At 46.1% G+C, this 20,314-nt stretch overlaps 1 protein-coding gene across 6 annotated transcripts in view; it reads right to left on the reverse strand.

Moving 5' to 3' along the window:
- Positions 1–2,309: 2,309 nt before the first annotated feature.
- Positions 2,310–20,314, reverse strand: part of TPD52L1 (TPD52 like 1) — a 48,479-nt gene continuing 30,474 nt past the window's right edge. For 5 of the 6 annotated variants that reach the window (XM_038768748.1, XM_038768739.1, XM_038768725.1 and 2 more), the window contains 3 exons: positions 19,227–19,328; positions 6,632–6,692; positions 2,310–2,701 (listed from right to left, as the gene is read on the reverse strand). In XM_038768748.1, coding sequence (XP_038624676.1) covers positions 2,450–2,701; positions 6,632–6,692; positions 19,227–19,328 — 415 coding nt within the window. In that variant the 3' untranslated portion in view covers positions 2,310–2,449. The remainder of the gene's footprint in view (positions 2,702–6,631; positions 6,693–19,226; positions 19,329–20,314) is intronic. The other variant, XM_038768766.1, reaches the window with a different exon arrangement.

Genomic DNA, 20,314 nt, shown 5'->3' on the forward strand with positions numbered 1-20,314 from the left:
AGAGCACTGAACTATGTGCTTGGGAGAGGAGAGTACAATGCAGCAGAGTTTGTGGACACGTTTCCTGCCCAACCAGTCTAGAGGATGAGTATTCATACTTGAGTTGTTATTGTGTTGACTGGCCAGGCATTTTAGGTTACAACTTCTGGAGAGCAACTCAGTGCCCTGTGGGATTGAGTTGGAAATAAGGGCAGAGGATGTTGTCATTCAGCTGCAAGAGTTGGAAACAGAGCAGTCAAGGGAACACAGTTTGTCTGAACATTTAATCGTCGATAGAAATTTGAATTGCACACCGAGTCACTTAGCCAGAGTTTGCATCAACGGAGCTTCATGCAGTGGGATCTTAATCCTCGCTGTGCCTCCTTCACCCCCTAGTGTGAGGAAGCATGGGACTAGCTGTGTGATCAATCATTCCCTTTTAGGTTTATCTCCATGCAAGGTTTTAGGTAGAGAGGATTTCTTTGGAGAAATAAGCGGGGAAGGAAAACAGCAGTTCAAATCCCAGCCTCAACTCCCAGCATGGGTGATTAGAATGCCTCTCATCCCCTCTGCTTTCGATGGTTCCTGATCAAATTTAAGTTGCTGCCACTGTGGGGTCAGCAGTGCCATCACAGCCTGTCACTCATTTTGACGGGGCTAATATGTGACCGGAAGAAGGATGGGTGAGTTTATGTGGCTGGAGACTTAAATATAAAGGCCTGAAGCTCACACCATTTCAGAAACAGGGTCAGTTGAAATCTCTTGGTTAGTCAGTCAACTCAGGCTTGTGCCCCCCAATAACTTAGACTCCCCCTGTTTGTCACAAGTGAATTTCAGTGGCCCTATGACTCCCCACCTCTGCCACCCACAAACACAGGCCAGAAATGATCATCTTGCCCCCCACAAAACCAGTATAGTAGCTTGAACCATCATTCTGTGGGCAAGTGTGGATCTTTAAAGTATTCTCTGCAGCCTTCAACAATGCTCCTCTTCACCCAGCCAGCTGTCGAAGCTCTTTATGGGGTTAGTGTGTGAGGAGAGTTCTGCAAGGTTGCTGAATTCTGACATAAAGTGGGAAGAGAAATGGAGCAGCCTTTCAGAAACTTTAGATCCCAGCATGATCACTTAAAGCTCATTTTAGTAGAGTTACAGTGATGTGAAAGCCAACTGGATTTTAAGGGTGGAGGCTTCGTCTTCTGGGCTGGGCAGGGCAATATATATTGCTGGAAGGGAATGGGGAAACTCAACAGTTGATTTATATGTTGGACAAATATACAAGTAGCAAGAAATCGAAATAACTGCTCTTTTCCCCACTGCCACAAGGGAATGTATCATGCTGAGTGTGGTGAAAAAGAGTTCTTGGCTGCTAATCAGTTAATAATAATAATAATGGCATTTATTAAGCACTTACTATGTGCAAAGCACTGTTCTAAGCGCTGGGGAGGTTACAAGTTGATCAGGTTGTCCCACATGGGGCTCACAGTCTTAATCCCTATTTTACAGATGAGGTAGCTGAGGCACAGAGAAGTTAAGTGACTTGCCCAAGTCACACAGCTGACAATTGGCGGAGTGGGGATTTGAACCCATGACCTCTGACTCCAAAGCCCGTGCTCTTTCCACTGAGCCATGCTGCTTCTCTAATTCAATTCAGTTCAAACATGCTTCTCACTTGCAATAGGTGAAGATAATCTATTGGGTGCCCTCTGGTAAATTTATTTTCAATGTTTATTCTTTCGTTTGTTTCGACCTATGGCACTGGTTTAGTGCCTGTTCAAGGGCTTCACTTCTGCCCCAATGTTGCTTCATTGAAAACTGTGTCCTTGTACTGGGGAAGAGAAAGAAAGGGGTGTCTCAAAATGGGAGCCCTGTACCCCAAGAGAACTAACCATCGCTGCTCAGGACCTCGCACTTAGCACAGTGCTCTGCACACAGTAAGCGTTCAGTAAATACGATTGACTGACTCCTTCTGGCCGCACTGAGTGAAGCCGAGGCCCGGTATGTGTGGATTAGAACTGTGTGTTTTTCTCAACTATTTTTCGAATCATGTTTTTTCCAGCCAGGTCTGTATTTAGGGGGAACTAGAGTATTGGAATCATATGTCTGAGGTGAGGCTTTCCAACAGAAACTGGCAACTGCTCAGCGTTGGTGCCTGAGCGGACTCATCTGGGCACAACCAACAAATAGCCAGGCTACTCAGCGTCGGGAGGGTGTCCAGTGACCTGTGGGCCCCATTCCAATCACCCAGAGGGGAGGAAGGGGTCAAATCCAGCATCCACAGCAGATCCCGATGGGCAGGATTTGGAAAAATGTTCTGCAGAGTGGCACGGCCTGAGACATCAGTTGGGGGGGCCCAGCTGACCAGAGTGTCAGATGGCATCTGCATCTTGCACCCTGCAGGGTGAAAAGGTCCGGCGCAAACACAAGGAGCTTGGAGACAGACAACCCTCCTCAGAGGTCAGTTTAAGGAGACTCACAGCCCTTCTGGTGGTGCGTACCAGCCTCCAATCCTGTACCCGAGGGGGGTTCCGGCAGTGAGGAGCGGATCAGATGTCGGCTGCTGGAGGGGTGGCCATTGGCCCGTGGACTCCTGTTCCAGCACTGATGGTCTCTGCTCCGGAAACCAGGCCGTTGGAGCAGAGCTGAGTGCGCTGGCTTGAGCCGTGGAGCTGAGCACCTCTTCAAAACTGCCCCCGTTGCTGCCGCCGGTCCCTCCTACCTTCGTCTGGAACAGGTCAGGAAGAGAAAAATGAAACAGTAATTCAGTTTCCTACCACCAGCTTGTTTTCTCAAATTTTCAGTGCAGCCTGATATTTTTTTTTAACGGAAACTGAAAAGTCATCTAGATTATGGACTGCTTTCTCAGGGCCATCCGATGGTGGATACAAGTGGTTCAACATTCAAGTGGGCAACTGTTATCACACCGTGACTCCCAGCCTCCTTGGGGCCTACTGGCCAGGCTAGAAAACTGGGCTGCTCACCCATTGGCTTAACCTACAACAACATTGTGGATGCTTTGATGGACATTTTTTCTTAACGACTACAACCTCCTGGCCCAGTGAAGTTTACAGATCCTGACTTCCTAGGCTTTCCACACTCAGTCTTGGCCCAATGAAAGTCTGTCAAAATTAGACAATCTGATGTTTCTATTTTACACAGGGCCCAGAATGGGCATTTTGTGCTCACGATCTAAAATGTGGGTTCCAGGCTCACCTCAACACAAAAAACAGCTTGACTTTATATAGCATTTATTGAACCAAAGTACCTTGATGCCAATTATTTTACCCACTCAACATCCCTGTGAAGTAGGAAGAGCCAGGTGTTAGTCCCATTTTACTGAAGAAGAAACAGGCTTAGGGTGGTTTAGCGACTTTTCCTGATGCTAAAACTCCTGACTCCAGATTTTTGCTGGTAGACCTTGCTGATGTGAGGATAAAATTCATTCATTCATTCATTCAATCGTATTTATTGAGCACTTACTGTGTGCAGAGCACTGTACTAAGTGCTTGGGAAGTACAAGTTGGCAACATATAGAGACGGTCCCTACCCAACAGCGGGCTCACAGTCTAGAGGGGGGATTGATGTGAAAGGGCTTAGGAAAATTAAAACTGGTTCTCAAACTGTAGGTGCTGAGAATAATATTAGATGCTTGACGCAGCTTCTCAGAACCAGTAGTAGAGGGGTGGTTTGCCTTTGGAAGTGATTCTCGGGCTGTAGCTCTTTTGATATTTCAGATATTGGTTGAGGGAAATTGCCTTTAAAAGGGCTTTCTTCAAAATGCACATCCCCAGAGTTGCAATATAAATCAGGTGGTTCAACTTTATACACATGTGGCTTTGGATAAGGAGGTTGCTGGCTCTTTTGCTCAGGAACAGAACTTAGAACTTGAGGTCTTGGTCTGGACCTTGTTGGAGGAGTCATTTGAAATGCTCTCCTCCCCTTGTCTCCACATCCTTCGCAAAAGGAAGGAAGATGGCATTATAGGCTGGAAGTCAATTATTGATGGATGATAGCTCTGAGAAATTGGGTCAAGTGATCACAATGGCCCCTGAGCTAAACTTGGAGTAGAGATTTGAAATGGCAAGTTCAATTCCACAATACATAAATAAGGATAAAGTCCCCAGGATTTGCAAGCATTACCTGATAGCCATTGTTCTTAGTAGCCCCTGGCCATCAGAATTTAAAGAGCCTTTAGAGAAGACCCCTGAAGAAAGTAAGAAAGATTATCCCTATTTTGGAAAGCAAGGTAGAAAGAGGCTAAAGTCATTTGGATGGTTTCCTCTGAAAAAAAGATGATGACCACAGGGACAGCTTTATGGGGATTGTCAAGTGTTAGATGAGTTGCCAGAGGATATCTATCCAGATGGTTCCCATTACCACCAAGGCCAGAAAAGGAAATGGGTAAACTACAGTATGCTGTTTGGAGGTCAGATGTGAGCGAGAATTTCCTGACAAAGGACATTGGCAAACCATTAGCGTGGGTTCTCTTGGAGGCTTGTAGTGTATCTTTTTTGTTATTGCATTTAAGTGCATCATACAAAGTGCTCGGGTAGATAAGAGGTTTCCACGTCCCACATGGGGCTCACGGTCTTAATCCCCATTTCACAGATGAGGTAAGGCACAGAGATATGAAGTGACTTTCTATAGGTCACGCAGCAGACAAGCAGCAGAACTGGGATGAGAACTCAGGTCCTTCTGACTCTCAGGCCCATGCTCTATCCATTAGACGGCGCTGCTTCTCCTTTCACAGACATCTGCGATACTTGAGAGATACTAGTCTGGAATGGTTGTGGGCAGGAAATACGTCTACCAACTCTGTTATATTGTACTCTCCCCACATGCTTAGTATAGTGCTCTGTACTCAGTTAATACCACTGACTGAGTGAGTTGACCCTCTAAGGCTTCTTTCTGGCCCCTGACTCTGGGAGAACAGTGGTGCTTCATCTGGTCTGCTCTGCTAAGCACTCAATAAATACCCTTGGTTGATTGGTAGACGAGCAGAGAGATGGAAGACTCCCTGTGCTAACCCATATTTCCTCCTAGCCACTGAAAACAGAATGTCCATAGGTGATCTTTTTATTCTTGATATTCTTTTTTTCTGATGGGAACCTATCCAGTCTCACTTTGTATCCCCCCCAATCGCATAGAACAGTGCTTTGCACATAGTAAGCGCTTAACAAATGCCAACATTATTATTATTATTATTATTATTATCTTCTCCTAGACCAGAACTCACCATCCCTCACAGCAGCTGTCTTTGAGAGCTTGGGATCCATAGTCCCCTCCGCCCATGGTAAGTAAAGGTGCCAGTCAATCCCGGCCTTGGTATTACCGTGACATTGGTAGTGTCCATCTCCCATCTCTGATCCCTCATGGGCTGAGTGAGTTGGTGGATCGGAGTACAATCCTATATACCTTTTAAGAGGTTCCGACACTGCCCCATGGATGAAGAGGAAGGCGACTGGCAAATGGAATGGTTTACATTTACTAAACCACTGAATGGTAAGAAGGCAGTGGGCAGTGCCCCAAAGCCAATGGTCAAACAGCATTGCTACTCACTTCTGATTAAAGCCAGGGGGTCTCTTGGCTGGGTGTCTGGAGGGAGTAGGGTGTGGGATAAGGAGATGGCTCTGGACTAGTTAAAGACTTCATCCCCATTCCCTCTAGAATCTAGGCTGTTTGTGGGCAGGGAGTGGGTCTTCCAGCCCTATTGTGTTGTACTCCCCCAAGTACCTAATACAGTGCTCTGTCTACAGAAAGTGTTCAATAAATACCATTGATTGGTTGATCACCACCATTAGGCTACATAATAATAATAATAATGGCATTTATTAAGTGCTTACTATGTGCAAAGCACTGTTCTAAGTGCTGAGGAAGTTACAAGGTGATCAGGTTGTCCCACGGGGGGCTCACAGTCTTAATCCCTATTTTACAGATGAGGTAACTGAGGCCCAGAGAAGTGAAGTGACTTGCCCAAAGTCACACAGCTGACAATTGGCAGAGCTGAGATTTGAACCCCTGACCTCTTAATCCAAAGCCCGGGCTCTTTCCACTGAGCCATGCAGCTTCTACATGCCCCGGTACTCAAATCTGGGCTTCTCAGCTCGTGGAGGGAAAACTGTCAATTAGGGAGTTTCAAAGGCAGTTGAGGGGGACGAGACCCAGAATGGACACTTTTCCTGGATAACTTTACATCCCTAACCACAGCTCAGAGTCCCAGCAGGGTGAGCTGCAACTGGACTGATTTCAGTTTGGAGGCATCAGCCTCCATCTTAGAGACCAGGCAGGGGTTGCAGGCAACTGCTAAAGCCCAAATTCTTCCACGCCTTACCAGAGTCCATGCCCCTTCTCCCCCATCATTGGGCAAACACTGGGTGAGCATTTGGCCTCTGGCGGGGTCTCAGCTCCGAGGTAAGGTTCTCAAAGGGGCAATCATCGCCATTCCCCAGTAAAGAGGAACTAAGCACGCTGTGATTCAGAAGGCACAGCTGTCACATTGATTTATCAGTGCCCATAAACAACAACAACAGCTACAGGCAGCTCTCAGACCCGGCAGACATTTGTGCATATCTATTTTCTTTCACACAGAGGTGAACATGTACACCTCCGCTACTTGCCACAGGCTCATTCATGCAATATAATTCTTAACCTGTACCTTAAGGCTTGTGACAGTGGTCTCAACCCTTTCCTCAAATGATTTGAAAGTAGGAGAATTCCTAAAACAACAACAATGACAAAACGAGAGAAAGGTCAGCTTCGGCCCCCAGCCCTCCTGGCCCGGGGGGATGAGTGGTTGGCTGGACTGAGGAGGGCCATGATGCCGGCGGAGAGAGAGGAAACCCATAGCTGGGTTTTAAAAGGCTCCTTGGCCTCTCCTCCAGTCCAATTGAGCGGCTTTGACCTGGGAAGCTTGCTTGTTGGGTTGATGTCTATTGAAAACTTGATCGCTGGTGCGAGGGTGGACACTCCTCAAACGTTTTCTACCTTAGTGTCTGTCCTCATCCAAGTCCATTTCTGTCAGCAGGGGCATGGGGAGGGGGAAGCCAAGGTTGCTGTGAAGGGAGCCTAATTGCTCATTCAGAACCCCCACAATTCTTTGTTGGAGGTGATGTGAGATGCAGTGTGGCCTAGTGGAAAGGGCACAGGCTTGGGAGTCAGAGGAACTGGGTTCTAAACCTGGCTCTGCCACTAGTCAGCTGTGCGACGTTAGGCAAGTCATTTAACATCTCTGTGCTTCTGTTTCCTCATCTATAAAATGGGGATTAAATCCTACCTGGCACTTAGAACAGTGGTTGACATCTAGTAAGCGCTTAAATACCATAATCTTACTCCATCTTAGACTCCATCTTACCTAGTCTGTGAGGCCCATGTATGAGAGGGACTGTGTCCAACCTGATAACCTTGTATCTACTTCAGTGCTTAAAACAGGGCTTGTCACTATTAGTAATACTAACAGTAGTAAAAAAAAAAAAAAATGCAGACATACCTCAGGGGGGGAAAAATAACTCCAAGAAATCACAATAGAGACAGGTTAATCAGGTTGGACAGAGTCCCTGTCCCACATGGGGCTCGCAGTCTTAATCCCCATTTTACAGATGAGGTAACAGGCACGAGAAGTTAAGTGACTTGCCCAAGATCACAGAGCAGATAAGTGGAGGAACGGAGATTAGAACCCAGGACCTCCTGACTTCCAGGCCTGTGCTTTATCCACTAAACCATGTTGCTTCTAAAAATACAAACCACACATCACAAAATCTTGAAAATTTATCTTTAGGTTGTAATTTCACTGAGCTTGGTACTTACTGCTATTAAAAAAGGGAATTCAGCTGCAGACTTCCAAACACTTCCCTCAATTCACACCTACACAATTTTGCCAGGCTTAATAATGATAATAATGGTATTAAGTGCTTACTATGTGCAAAGCACTGTTCTAAGCACTGGGGAGGTTACAAGGTGATCAGGTTGTCCCGCGGGGGCTCACAGTTTCAATCACCATTTTCCAGATGAGGTAACTGAGGCCCAGAGAAGTAAAGTGATTTGCCCGAAGTCACACAGCTGACAGTTGGCAGAGCTGGGCATTGAACCCAGGACCTCTGACTTCAAAGCCCAGGCGCTTTCCACTGAGCCATGTTGCTTCTCCAAGTGAGTTTGTTTAGGAACTTTGGAAACAAGATTAAAAATCACCTCACTCTTCCCTGGCATGGGGGCATAATCAGTAACAACCCAGCAGTAACGGCGCAGATTTGGATTTCGCAGGCAATGCGAAAATCACAAGCGCATTACCTTATAGCGGGCATACTTATGGTGTGGCAGACAGAGAAACTTCAGGACAAAAGCAAATGAGAGGAGAGAAAAAGATGTCATGGTGAAAACCCAGTTTCAATTAACAATTTACACCAAGGAGTGATCATTTTTGCCCAAATGAAGGATTCCAGCCAAACGTAATCCTGCTGATCATTTCTGGATCAGCAGAAATGAGCATCCATCATATATGCCTTTCACTGCAGACACACCAGACTGGTACTCCAAGTCCCAGCACGCCACACTCCAGGACCACAGTAGACACCAGAATCCTGAGACTATTCAGACTCCAACTCAGAGTCTTTCTCCATGAGCATTTGGTCCATAGCACAAACGACCCAAATCAAAAAGCCTACTGTCATTCATTCATTCAATCGTATTTATTGAGCGCTTACTGTGAGCAGAGCACAGTACTAAGCGCTTGAGAGAGCACCATATATCAAGAAGCAATATCCAGTCTGCAGTGCCCCTCTAGCTCCTAGGAGTGGCCCAACTCCACGCTTTTCACGTGTCTTTACCAGGCAGTCAGCCCGGATGAGCAGGGATAGGGGAGGTGAACAGTGAGTGCTCAACCTCTAGACTGTAAGCTCATTGTGGGCACGGAACATGTCTGCCCACTTTATGTGTACTATCCCAAGTGCTCATTACCGTGCTCTGCACACAGCACCCAATAAATAGCACTGATTGATTTATTGAGTAGCCTAACTATTCCAAGCCAATGGGCCCTAGACTAGCACCTGAGGCTGAGACCAGCCTTCAGCTCACAGGGGCAAAGGGGAGACCAGGAAAAGCCAAAGAGGTTTCAACTTCTCATTGTGAGGGAGGGATTTCCCAGGGTTGAGTGAGGCAAGATGGATTGGAGCTTTGGGACTATCAAGAAGGATTAAAGAGTCAATGAGTTCAGGATGGATGCCACCCCCAACCATCAACTTGTCTTGATTCCGGGGACAACCTCAATTCCACTCAAGTGGGTTCAAAGTTGTGAGGAAGGAGATGGGGAAGACAGCAAATCCCAGAACCAGGTGGCATGGGGAACATCAGGCAGGATCCTAGGAGTGAGGTGAGTGGTTCAATCTTCCACAGAGAGTTGTGTTTTTCCCTGGGCACTGAGGAAACAGTACGGCTTTGAAGGGGGGAAGTGTGATTGTTAGGCGGATTTGAGGAGGGAGGGCATTCCAGGCCAGAGGTAGGACATGGGCCAGGGGTGTAGGGCGGGACAGGTGAGAACGAGGAACAGTGAGAAGGTTAGCACCAGAGGAGTGAAAACATGACAAAAAATAATTAGCCGACCCAATATTCCATTCAAGAAAAAAAAAAGTGCCACCAGGTTAAGCACTGTTAAAAGACACTTTTAGTAACCATCCCCCAAAATAAAATCCACCTAAGCAAGAGGTGAATGATGGGAGCCTTTTCCACCAACCCTGAAAGAGCTAATGAATAACACAAGATAGACCTGAACACGCCAAACAAAACCACACCCCTCATACACTCTTTTTCCAAAACGTAGCATTTTGACTCATTCAGAAGACATTGGCCATATGGGTTTTTGATTTGATTCCCAAGTGTTTCTTCAAAGACTGCACAAAAACAAGCTTATGGGTGAAATTGATTTTATCCACAAACTTGAACAAAATCTCAAAATCTTATTTTTAAGGAAGCTATGATCTGGGACCAAAGAGCTAGACCCAGAAGTCTTGAAGAAAGGCCTCTGCAGGAACAGAACTGATGCAAGTATCTACAGAAGAAATCCTAAAAGGCCTAGTGGGAACAGGAATGGGACTCCAGCCCATCATCTTTGGCTAATTAGTTCCCCACCCTAAACTTCCCCAGGAGGACCAATCATACAGTGAAACACCTTCCCCGATGGAGTGCGACTTGCAGGGGTAGCAGCATAGGGATAGAAGAGCAGTAGAGTTAATTAGACCCATTGGAAGAAACCATGAAACTCCCCACCACCCTGTCTTTCTGAGTCCCCAAGGGAATAGCTGGCAGAGGGAAACGCCTCCCTTCCCTCTCACCCCACATTTAGAAGCTCCATATTTCTTATTTGTGACTGATCATGTAATGGACAGAGTACGGGCTTGGGAGTCAGAGGACCTGGGTTCTAATCCCAGGCTCATCATTTATAATAATAATGGCATTTATTAAGTGCTTACTATGTGCAAAGCACTGTCATTTGTCTGTTCTGTGATCTTGGGCAAGCCGCCTCACTTTTCTGTGTCTCAGTTTCCGCATCTGTACAATGGGACAAATACCAGTTCTCCCTCCTACTTTTATACTCTGAACCCTATTTGGAACAGGGACTACATCTGACCCAATTAACTTTGTATCTATCCAACTGTTTAGTACAATGCTTGACACACAGTAAGCACTTAAATATCAGAATTATTCTCTAGTATAAACTCGTTGTGGGCAGGGAATGTGTCTACCAACTCTCTTGTACTATAAAGATGATAATGGCATTTATTAAACGCTTACTATGTGCAAAGCACTGTTCTAAGCCCTGGGGTAGAGAAAGGTAATCAAGTTGTCCCACGTGGTCTCACAGCCTTAATCCCCATTTTCCAGATGAGGTAACTGAGGCACAGAGAAGTTAAGTGACTTGCCCAAAGTCACACAGCTGACAAGTGGCTCTCAGTCTCTTTTGCAGGCTCCTCCTCCTCCTCCCACCCCCTTACTGTAGGGGTTCCTCAAGGTTCAGTTCTTGGTCCCCTTCTGTTCTCTATCTACACTCATTCCCTTGGTGACCTCATTCGCTCCCACGGCTTCAACTATCATCTCTACACTGATGACACCCAAATCTACATCTCTGCCCCTGCTCTCTCCCCCTCTCTCCAGCCTCGCATCTCCTCCTGCCTTCAGGACATCTCCATCTGGATGTCTGCCTGCCACCTAAAACTCAACGTGTCCAAGACTGAAGTCTTTGTTTACCCTCCCAAACCCTGCCCTTTCCCTGACTTTCCCATCACTGTTGATGGCACTACCATCCTTCCCGTCTCAGAAGCCCGCAACCTTGGTGTCATCCTCAACTCCGCTCTCTCATCCACCCTTCACATCTAAGCCGTCACCAAAACCTGCCGGTCTCAGCTCCGCAACATTGCCAAGATCCGCCCTTTCCTCTCCATCCAAACCGCTACCCTGCTCGTTCAACTCTCATCCTATCCGGTCTGGACTACTGTATCAGCCTCCCCTCCGATCTCCCATCCTCCTGTCTCTCCCCACTTCAATCCATACTTCATGCTGCTGCCCGGATCGTCTTTGTCCAGAAACGCTCTGGGCATGTCACTCCCCTCCTCAAAAATCTCCAGTGGCTACCAATCAACCTATGCATCAGGCAGAAACTCCTCACCCTGGGCTTCAAGGCTGTCCATCACCTCACCCCCTCCTACCTCACCTCCCTTCTCTCCTTCTACAGCCCAGCCCACACCCTCAGCTCCTCTGCCACTAACCTCCTCACTGTACCTCGTTCTCGCCTGTCTCACCATCAAACCCCGGCCCAAGTCCTCCCCCTGGCCTGGAATGCCCTCCCTCCACACATCCACCAAGCTAGCTCTCTTCCTCCCTTCAAGGCCCTACTGAGAGCTCACCTCCTCCAGGAGGCCTTCCCAGACTGAGCCCCCTCCTTCCTCTCCTCCTCCTCCCCCCTCCATTCCCCGCGCCTTACCTCCTTCCCTTCCCCACAGCACCTGTATATATGTTTGGACGTATTTATTACTCTATTTTACTTGTACATATTCTATTTATTTTATTTTGTTAATATGTTTTGTTTTGTTCTCTGTCTCCCCCTTCTAGACTGTGAGCCCACTGTTGGGTAGGGACCGTCTCTATATGTTGCCAACTTGTACTTCTCAAGCACTTAGTACAGTGCTCTGCACACAGTAAGCGCTCAATAAATACAATTGAATGAATGAATGAAGTGGCAGAGCTGGGATTTGAACCCATGACCTCTGACTCCAAAGCCCAGGCTCTTTCCACTGAGCCACGCTGCTTCTCTACACTCTCCCAGGCACTTAGTACCAGGCTTTGTGCACAGTGAGTGCTCCACAAATGCCACTGTTTGACTGACTGACTAGCTTCAGAGCCTTACTTGAGGTGTGGAGAGTCTCAGGGAGCTGTTTCTGAGTAACCACTCCAGACTGGATTAATCAATCTTCAGATGATTCAGGCCTCCTGCCAAACACTTGACAGGCCCTCTACTTGGGGGAGGTAGGGACACAGAGAGGCCGAGAAACGTTCCGGCCATGTCACCCCCGCCGCCTCAAAAATCTCCAGTGATTGCCTATCAACCTCCGTATCAAGCAAAAACTCCTCACTATTGGCTTCAAAGCTCTCCATCACTTTGCCCTTACTTACCTCACCTCCCTTCTCTCCTTCTACATCCCAGCCCACACACTCCACTGGTGATAACCAGCGTGGCTCAATAGAAAGAGCCCGGGCTTTGGAGTCAGAGGTCAGGGGTTCAAGTCCCAGCTCCGCCACTTGTCAGCTGTGTGACTTTGGGCAAGTCACAACTTCTCTGGGCCTCAATTCCCTCATCTGTAAAATGGGGATTAAGACTGTGAGCCCCCCGTGGGGCAACATGATCACCTTGTAACCTCCCCAGTGCTTAGAACAGTGCTTTGCACATAGTAAGCGCTTAATAAATGCCATTATTATTATTATTATTATCATTGTACCTCATTCTCGCCTGTCCTGCCGTAGACCCCTGGCCCACATCCTACCTCTGGCCTGGAATGCCTTCCCTCCTCAAATCCACCTAATGATCATACTTTCTCCCTTCAAAGCCCTACTGAAGGCTCACCTCCTCCAAGAGGCCTTCCCAGACTAAGCCCCCCCTTTTCCTCTGCTCTCCATCACTCCGACTTGCTCCCTTTGCTCTTCCCCCTCCCCGCTCCACAGCACTTGTATATCTATATATACATATATAGATATATACATATCTATAATTCTATTTATTCACATTAAAACCTGTTTATTTGTTTTGATGTGTATATACCCATAATTATATTTATTTATATTGATGCCTGTTTATTTGTTTTGATATCTGTCTCCTCCCTTCTAGACTGTAAGCCCACTGTGGGCAGGGATTACCTCTTTATTGCTGAATTGTACTTTCCAATGCTTAGTACACTGCTCTGCACACAGTAAGCACTCAATAAATACAATTGAATGAATGAGAAACTTAAATGTGTCCATTTGGCTACTGGTCAGTGGCTCAGTGTGATTGTTTGGTGGATTTGAGGAGGGAGGGCATTCCAGGCCAGAGATAGGATGTGGGCCAGTGGTCAATGGTGGGACAGGTGAGACTGAGGCACAGTGGGAAGGTTAGCACCGGAGGAGTGGAGTGTGAGGGCTGGGTTGTAGGAGATGAGAAGGGAGGTGAGGTAGGAGGGGGCAAGGTGATGGAGAGCTTTGAAGCATTTGCTTCAAAGCTACCCTTCAATGCTACCCTTTCTTTCCAAACACCTGGAGCAAGTCGTCTACAATCGCTGCCTCAGATTCCTCTCCTCCAACTCTCTCCAGGCCCCCCTCCAATCTGGTTTCTGCCCCCTCCACTCCACTGAAACCGGCCTATCAAAGGTCACCAATGACCTCCTTCTTGCCAAATCTAATGGCTCCTATTCCATCCTAATCCTCCTCGACCTCTCAGCTGCCTTTGACACTGTGGACCATCCTCCTCTCCTCAACAGGTTATCCAACCTTGGCTTCACTGACTCCATCCTCTCCTGGTTCTCCTGTTATCTCTCTGGCCACTCATTCTCAGTCTCCTTCACTGGTTCCTCCTCTCCCTCCCATCCCCTAACTATAGGGGTTCCTCAGGGGCCAGTTCTTGGTCCCCTTCTGTTCTTCATCTACACTCACTCCCTTGGTGAACTCATTCTCTCCCATGGCTTCAAATATCATCTCTACGTGGATGATACCCAAATAGATCCCATCCCCTGTTCTCTCTCCCTCCCTCCAGACTCACATCTCCTCCTGCCTTCAGGACACCTCCACCTGGAGGTCCACCCACCACCTAAAACTCAATATGTCCAAGACAGAGCTCCTTATTTTCTCTCCCAAACCCTGTCCTCTCCCTGACTTTCCTGTCACCGTGGGCGGCACTACCATTCTTCCTGTTTCACAAGCCCGCAATCTTGGTGTCACCCTGGACTCCGCTCTCTCATTCACCCCACATATCCAATCTGTCACCAAAGCCTGCCAGTCTCACCTTCACAACAATCGCAAAGATCCGCCCTATCCTCTCCATCCAAACAACTACCTTGTTAGTGCAATCTCTCATCCTATCCCGACTCGATTATTGCATCAGCATCCTTTCTGACCTCTCAACCTCCTGTCTCTCTCCTCTTCAGTCTAAACTTCACTCTGCTTCCTGGATTATCTTTCTACAGAAACGCTCTGGGCACACACATCCCTTCTTCAAAAATCTCCAGTGGTTGACTATCAACCTCCATATCAAGCAAAAACTTCTCACCATTGGCTTCAAAGCTCTGTATCACCTTGCCCTCTGCTACCTCACCTCCCTTCTCTCCTTCTACATCCCAGCCCGCACACTCCACTCCTCTGGTGCTAACCTTCTCACTGTTCCTTGTTCTCATCCGTCTTGCCATTGACCCCTGGCCCATGTCCTACGTCTGTCCTGGAATGCCCTCTCTCCTCAAATCCCCCAAACAATCACACTTCCCCCTCTTCAAAGCCCTACTGAAAGCTCACCTCCTCCAAGAGGCCTTGGCAAATTAGGCCCCCTATTTCCTCAGCTCCCCCTCCTCTCCCCATCGCCTCAACTCACTCCCTTTGCTCTACCCCTCTCTGTGCCCCTCAGCACTAGTGCATATAAATATATCTATAATTCTATTTATAGGAATGCCTATTTACTTGTTTTGATATATATACATCTATAATTCTATTTATTTATATTGATGCTATTGATGTCTGTTTACTTGTTTTGATGTCTGTCTCCCCCCTTAATAATAATAATGATGGTATTTGTTAAGTGCTTGCTATATGACAAGCAATGTTCTAAATGCTGGGAAAGATACAAGGTAGTCAGGTTGTCCCTCGTGGGGCTCACAGTCTTAATCCCCATTTTACAGACTAGGTAACTGAGGCACATAGGAGGTAACTGAGGCACAGAGAAGTTAACTGACTTACCCAAAGTCACACAGTTGACAAGTGGCGGAGCTGGAATTACAACCCATGACCTCTGAGTCCCAAGACCACGCTCTTTCCACTAAGCCACGCAGCTTCTGTTGTGGGCAGGGATTGTTTCTCTATTGCTGAATTTTACTTTCCAAGTGCTTGTGCTCTGCACACAGTAAGTGCTCAATAAATATGATTGAATGAAGAAGGTTTTGTGTAAAAAAAAAATGGACCCGCTGTCCAGAATGGGCTTCTATAGGAAAAGCTAGGGGTAGCGGATTGTTCATGTCTAACTGGGAGTGTGGATGTCCAGGGGGACAACCAGCACACTTTTTTATTTCTTTGTTTGTTTTTAAATGGTATTTGTTAAGTGCTTACTGTGTGCCAGGTACTGTAATAAGCACTTGGAAAGCAAACTTCAGCAATCCTTTATCCCATATAGGGCTTAATGTTTTTAGGTAAGTGAGGTACAAAGAAGTTAAGTGACATGCCCAAGGTGACAGAACAGACAAGTGGCAGAACCAAGATTAAAATCCAGGTCCTCTGACTCCCAGACTCGTGGCTCTTTCCACCAGACTACCTTGCTTCTCAGTTCCTTATCTAAGCCAAGGACTCTGTAATGACTATGGGGTTGGCAGAGTACTGCATTGCATCAAGTGAAAGTGCTAAACAAAAATATAGTTTCCCATAGGAAATACTGTAAAGTGCAATAATGTGTTTGTTCCCTAAATCCAAAAATAATCAAGACCTAGATTCTAATCCCAGTTATGCCACTGGCTTGCTTGGGAAAGCCACATCTCTATGCCTCCATTTCCTCAACTGTAAAATAGGAATTCAATACCTGTTCTTCTGCCCCATTTGGGATGGAGACTTGTCTGATCTGACTGTATTATAACTACCTGAGTGCTTAACACAAAGTAAGCACTCCACACATACCACATTATTCCAAGTCTTCTCTTTTGCTTCCTATTCAGCAAAATGGTCCTCTCAGCCAACAGTTTAAAAATGCCATTACTTAGGCTAGATTGACCTGATATTATCTAATGCTAAGTTGAAATGGGCTTTAATTAATAATAATAATTTTGGTATTTATTAAACACTATGTGAAAAGCACTGTTCTAAGCACTGGGGAAGATACAAGATGATCAGGTTGTCTCATGTGGGGCTCACAATCTTAATCCCCATTTTACAGATTAGGTAACTGAGGCACGAGAAGTGAAGTGACTTGCCCAAAGTCACGCAGCTGACAAGCGGCGGAACCAGGATTTGAACCCATAACCTCTGACTCCAAAGCCCGGGCTCTTTCCACTGAGCCACGTTGCTTCCCCAGCGTGGAATTACTCTAATTACTTTAATTACTCTAATCAGGTCAGTCAAAATACTTCAAACGTTGAAGAGGAGAGGAAGGGGATTTGAGGTACAGTTCATAGTGTTCTCTTGAAGTGAGAGAGCATTGTATAACATACTGGCATTAAAATCCAAAATTGCTAGCAAAAAAGAGAACAAAAAGATGTAGCTGTAATAGCAGGAGTCATGGCCCATGTTCTTTACCTAGTTTTTCATTTTAGGAAAACAAGCCAAGTCACTATGCTGAAACATTATAAGGGCTTTTCATTTTGTGTCAAAGACTTTTGGCTGCCTTGACATGATTTTTCTTCACTAATTTACAAAGCCTTCAAAACTCCTCTGGTTTCCCACTCAAAACTGCTCTCGCTCAAATGACAGTGATTGATACCGTCATTTTGAAGTCGAGAGGTCTTCTAAATATTTCAAATTGCCCAGAGATACGCCAGCACAACTGGGGGCCTCCAGGACTGTAGACCTGTTTTTTCACATTCCTCACTGGTGATTATATTTTTTTTTGGTATTTATTAAGCACTTACTACATGCCAGGCACTGTACTAAGCACTGAGTTAGGTACATGCTAATCAAGTTGGACACAGTCCATGCACCACATGGGGCTCACAGTCTTAATCCCCATTTTACAGATGAGGGAACTGAGGTGTGGGAAGTTAGTGAGTTGCCCAAGGGCACAGAGTTTTCTTTTTGACTTATACTGAAGGAATGAAGAATGAATGGGTCTGAGATTCTCCGTCTGTACCCGCCCCCTCCGCCTTGGTGACCCCGACCTGCACTTCCCCCACCCCCACCCCTGGCCTCTGATATAAATCAAGACAGGAAACACCCAGGAGGCCATCAGACCCCGGGGAGGGAGATTACACTGCCTCTCCCTCCCTGGTTCCATGGCTGTAGTTCAGCACGAGGGCCAGAGCTCAGATCAACAGTGTTGCCTATAACCAGATTACAGTATAGAGGGTGAGACAGACATGAATATAAATAAAGAGAGAAGCATCATGGCCTAGGAGATAGAGCAAGGCCCTGGGAGTCAGAAGGACTTGGGTTCTAGTCAAAATACTTGAATTATTGAAGAGGAGAGGAAGGGAATTTGAGGTACACTTTGTAGTGTTCTCTTGAAGTGAGTATTGTATAGCATACTGGCATGAAAATCCAAAATTCCTAGCGAAAAGGAGAACAAAAAGATGTAGCTGTAATAGCAGGAGTCATGGCCCATGTTCTTTACCTAGTTTCTCATTTTAGGAAAACAAGCCAAGTTACTATACTTAAAGGACAGACTTAAAGGCATAAAAGGGTTTTTCATTTTTCTTCAAAGCATATAATTACGGTATTTAAGACTCCACTAGTAGGGATCACCTAGTATGGAAATGCCTCCCTGTTTGCTAGAGTCCCCCTCTAGACTGTGAGGTCACTGTGTGCAAGACTCTCTTATCTTTCTGGCCACACCTTCTCAGTCTCTTGAGCAGACTCCTCTTGTACTTCCCACCCTCTAACTTTGGGAGTTTCTCATGGTTCAGTTGTGGATCACCTTTTATTCTCCATTCACACCCATTCCCTTTGGGAACTAATTCACTCCCTTGGGTTCAATTACCATCTCTATGCAGATGTCTATTTCTCCAGACAGCCTCTCTCCTCCTCTGCAGTTTTGTATTTCCTCCTGTCTTCAGGACACTACTGTATATATGTTTGTATGTATTTATTACTCTATTTTATTTGTACATATTCTATTTATTTTCTTTGTTAATATGTTTTGTTCTCTGTCTCCGCCTTCTAGACTGTGAGCCCACTGTTGGGTAGGGACCGTCTCTATGTGTTGCCAACTTGTACTTCCCAAGTGCTTAGTACAGTGCTCTGCACACAGTAAGCACTCAATAAATACGATGGAATGAATGAATGACTGTGTCTGTTTGTTGTAAAATTGTGCTGTACTCTCCCAAGCGCTTAATATAGTGCTTGCACACATTAAGCACTCAATAAATACGATTGAATAAATTAATGCGTTATTGGGCTTCCAAGGTGCTAAACTGACACATATCCTCTTAGGACAGAGATTGCGGGAGGCATTCTGGAAATGGTGATAAAGCTGTCCTGTAAGTAGCAAACTTCATCACAATTGCCCTAGACAACTTATTTTTCCAGTGATTTTAGAAATGAAGTCATTACTACTATTATTATTATTATTACTACTATCAATCAATCCATATTTATTGATCACTTACTATGTGCAGAACATTGAACTAAGCACTTGGGAGAGTACAATATAACAGAATTAGTATACAGGTTCCCTGCCCACAATGAACTTACAGTCTAGAAGGGGAGAAGAGTCTAATGGGGGAGAAGAGTCTAGACTACTAGCAGTGGTAGAAAAAGAGGATCACATTACAGCTAACATCACCTTCCTCAACCTCTAACCCCAACGCAACCATCCCTTCCATCACAGTTTCTCACAGTACCTCATATCTCCAAACTTCTTGCTGATGGCCATCCCCATGTTATTTAATGCCTCAGTTGCCTTCAATCCAGCATGACTCAAAGTTTCATGTGTCTTCTTATAGCTGTAATTGAAGAAGAACCCTCTTAAATCAGTCATTCAAGCCCCAGCGCGGCCTGCCTTTCAATCCTTAAGCCTGTCCACTTTTTTTTTTTTTGGATGCCTCTATACTGATCTGCCACGCCGAACTTCCATGGCTGTGAAGGCTGGAGTTCAGTCAAAGAAATGGATTGAAAATCATTTATTCTTAGGGAGGAAGCACATTTCCAAACACTGGTCTGTTCATGCTATAGGGGACCTGTGGGCATTGAACGTCACAGTGCCGCTTGTATTTTGAAAAGGTGTTTGATGGAAAAGAGTGACATATCAGAGGACTATGTATACTTTAGCATGCATGGAACAACTCACTCAACCTCACTGACCTCTTAACCCCAGGAAGGAGGCCTTTCACCCTTCTGGAGCCAAAGAAACAAATATAAAAAGAATGCCAATGATTTAAGAGGATAATTAAGGCATTTTATCCTGTTGCCATCCTCTTCACTGGATCCAGAACTGTCTCCAACGGGGCCTCACCCCTCAAAACCCATCACTTCTTCCTTGGCGTGATGTTTCATGTGATGTCTCCATTACATCCATTACGGAGAAGTAGCATCACTCAGTGGAAAGAGCCCGGGCTTTGGAGTCAGAGGTCATGGGTTCAAATCCTGGCTCCGCCACCTGTCAGCTGTGTAACTTTGGGCAAGTCACTTCACTTCTCTGATCCTCAGTTCCCTCATCTGTAAAATGGAGATGAACACTGTGAGCCCCCCGTGGGACAACCTGATTACCTTGTAACCTCCCCAGTGCTTAGAACAGTGCTTTGCACATAGTAAGCACTTTATAAATGCTATTATTATTATTATTATTATTACAGTGAAGTCAGTCTTCCAAAGCCTCTACGCCCATAGTTTTAGAATGCAGGTGAAGAGGCTAGCCTAAAACTAAGGAGGAAGCCAACAGGAAAGCCAGAGCCGAAGGTACCCTATCACACTGTTTATCTGCTTTGGATAA

The sequence above is a fragment of the Tachyglossus aculeatus genome, chromosome 2 (genome assembly GCF_015852505.1).
Source record: "Tachyglossus aculeatus isolate mTacAcu1 chromosome 2, mTacAcu1.pri, whole genome shotgun sequence".
Lineage (NCBI taxonomy): Eukaryota > Metazoa > Chordata > Mammalia > Monotremata > Tachyglossidae > Tachyglossus > Tachyglossus aculeatus.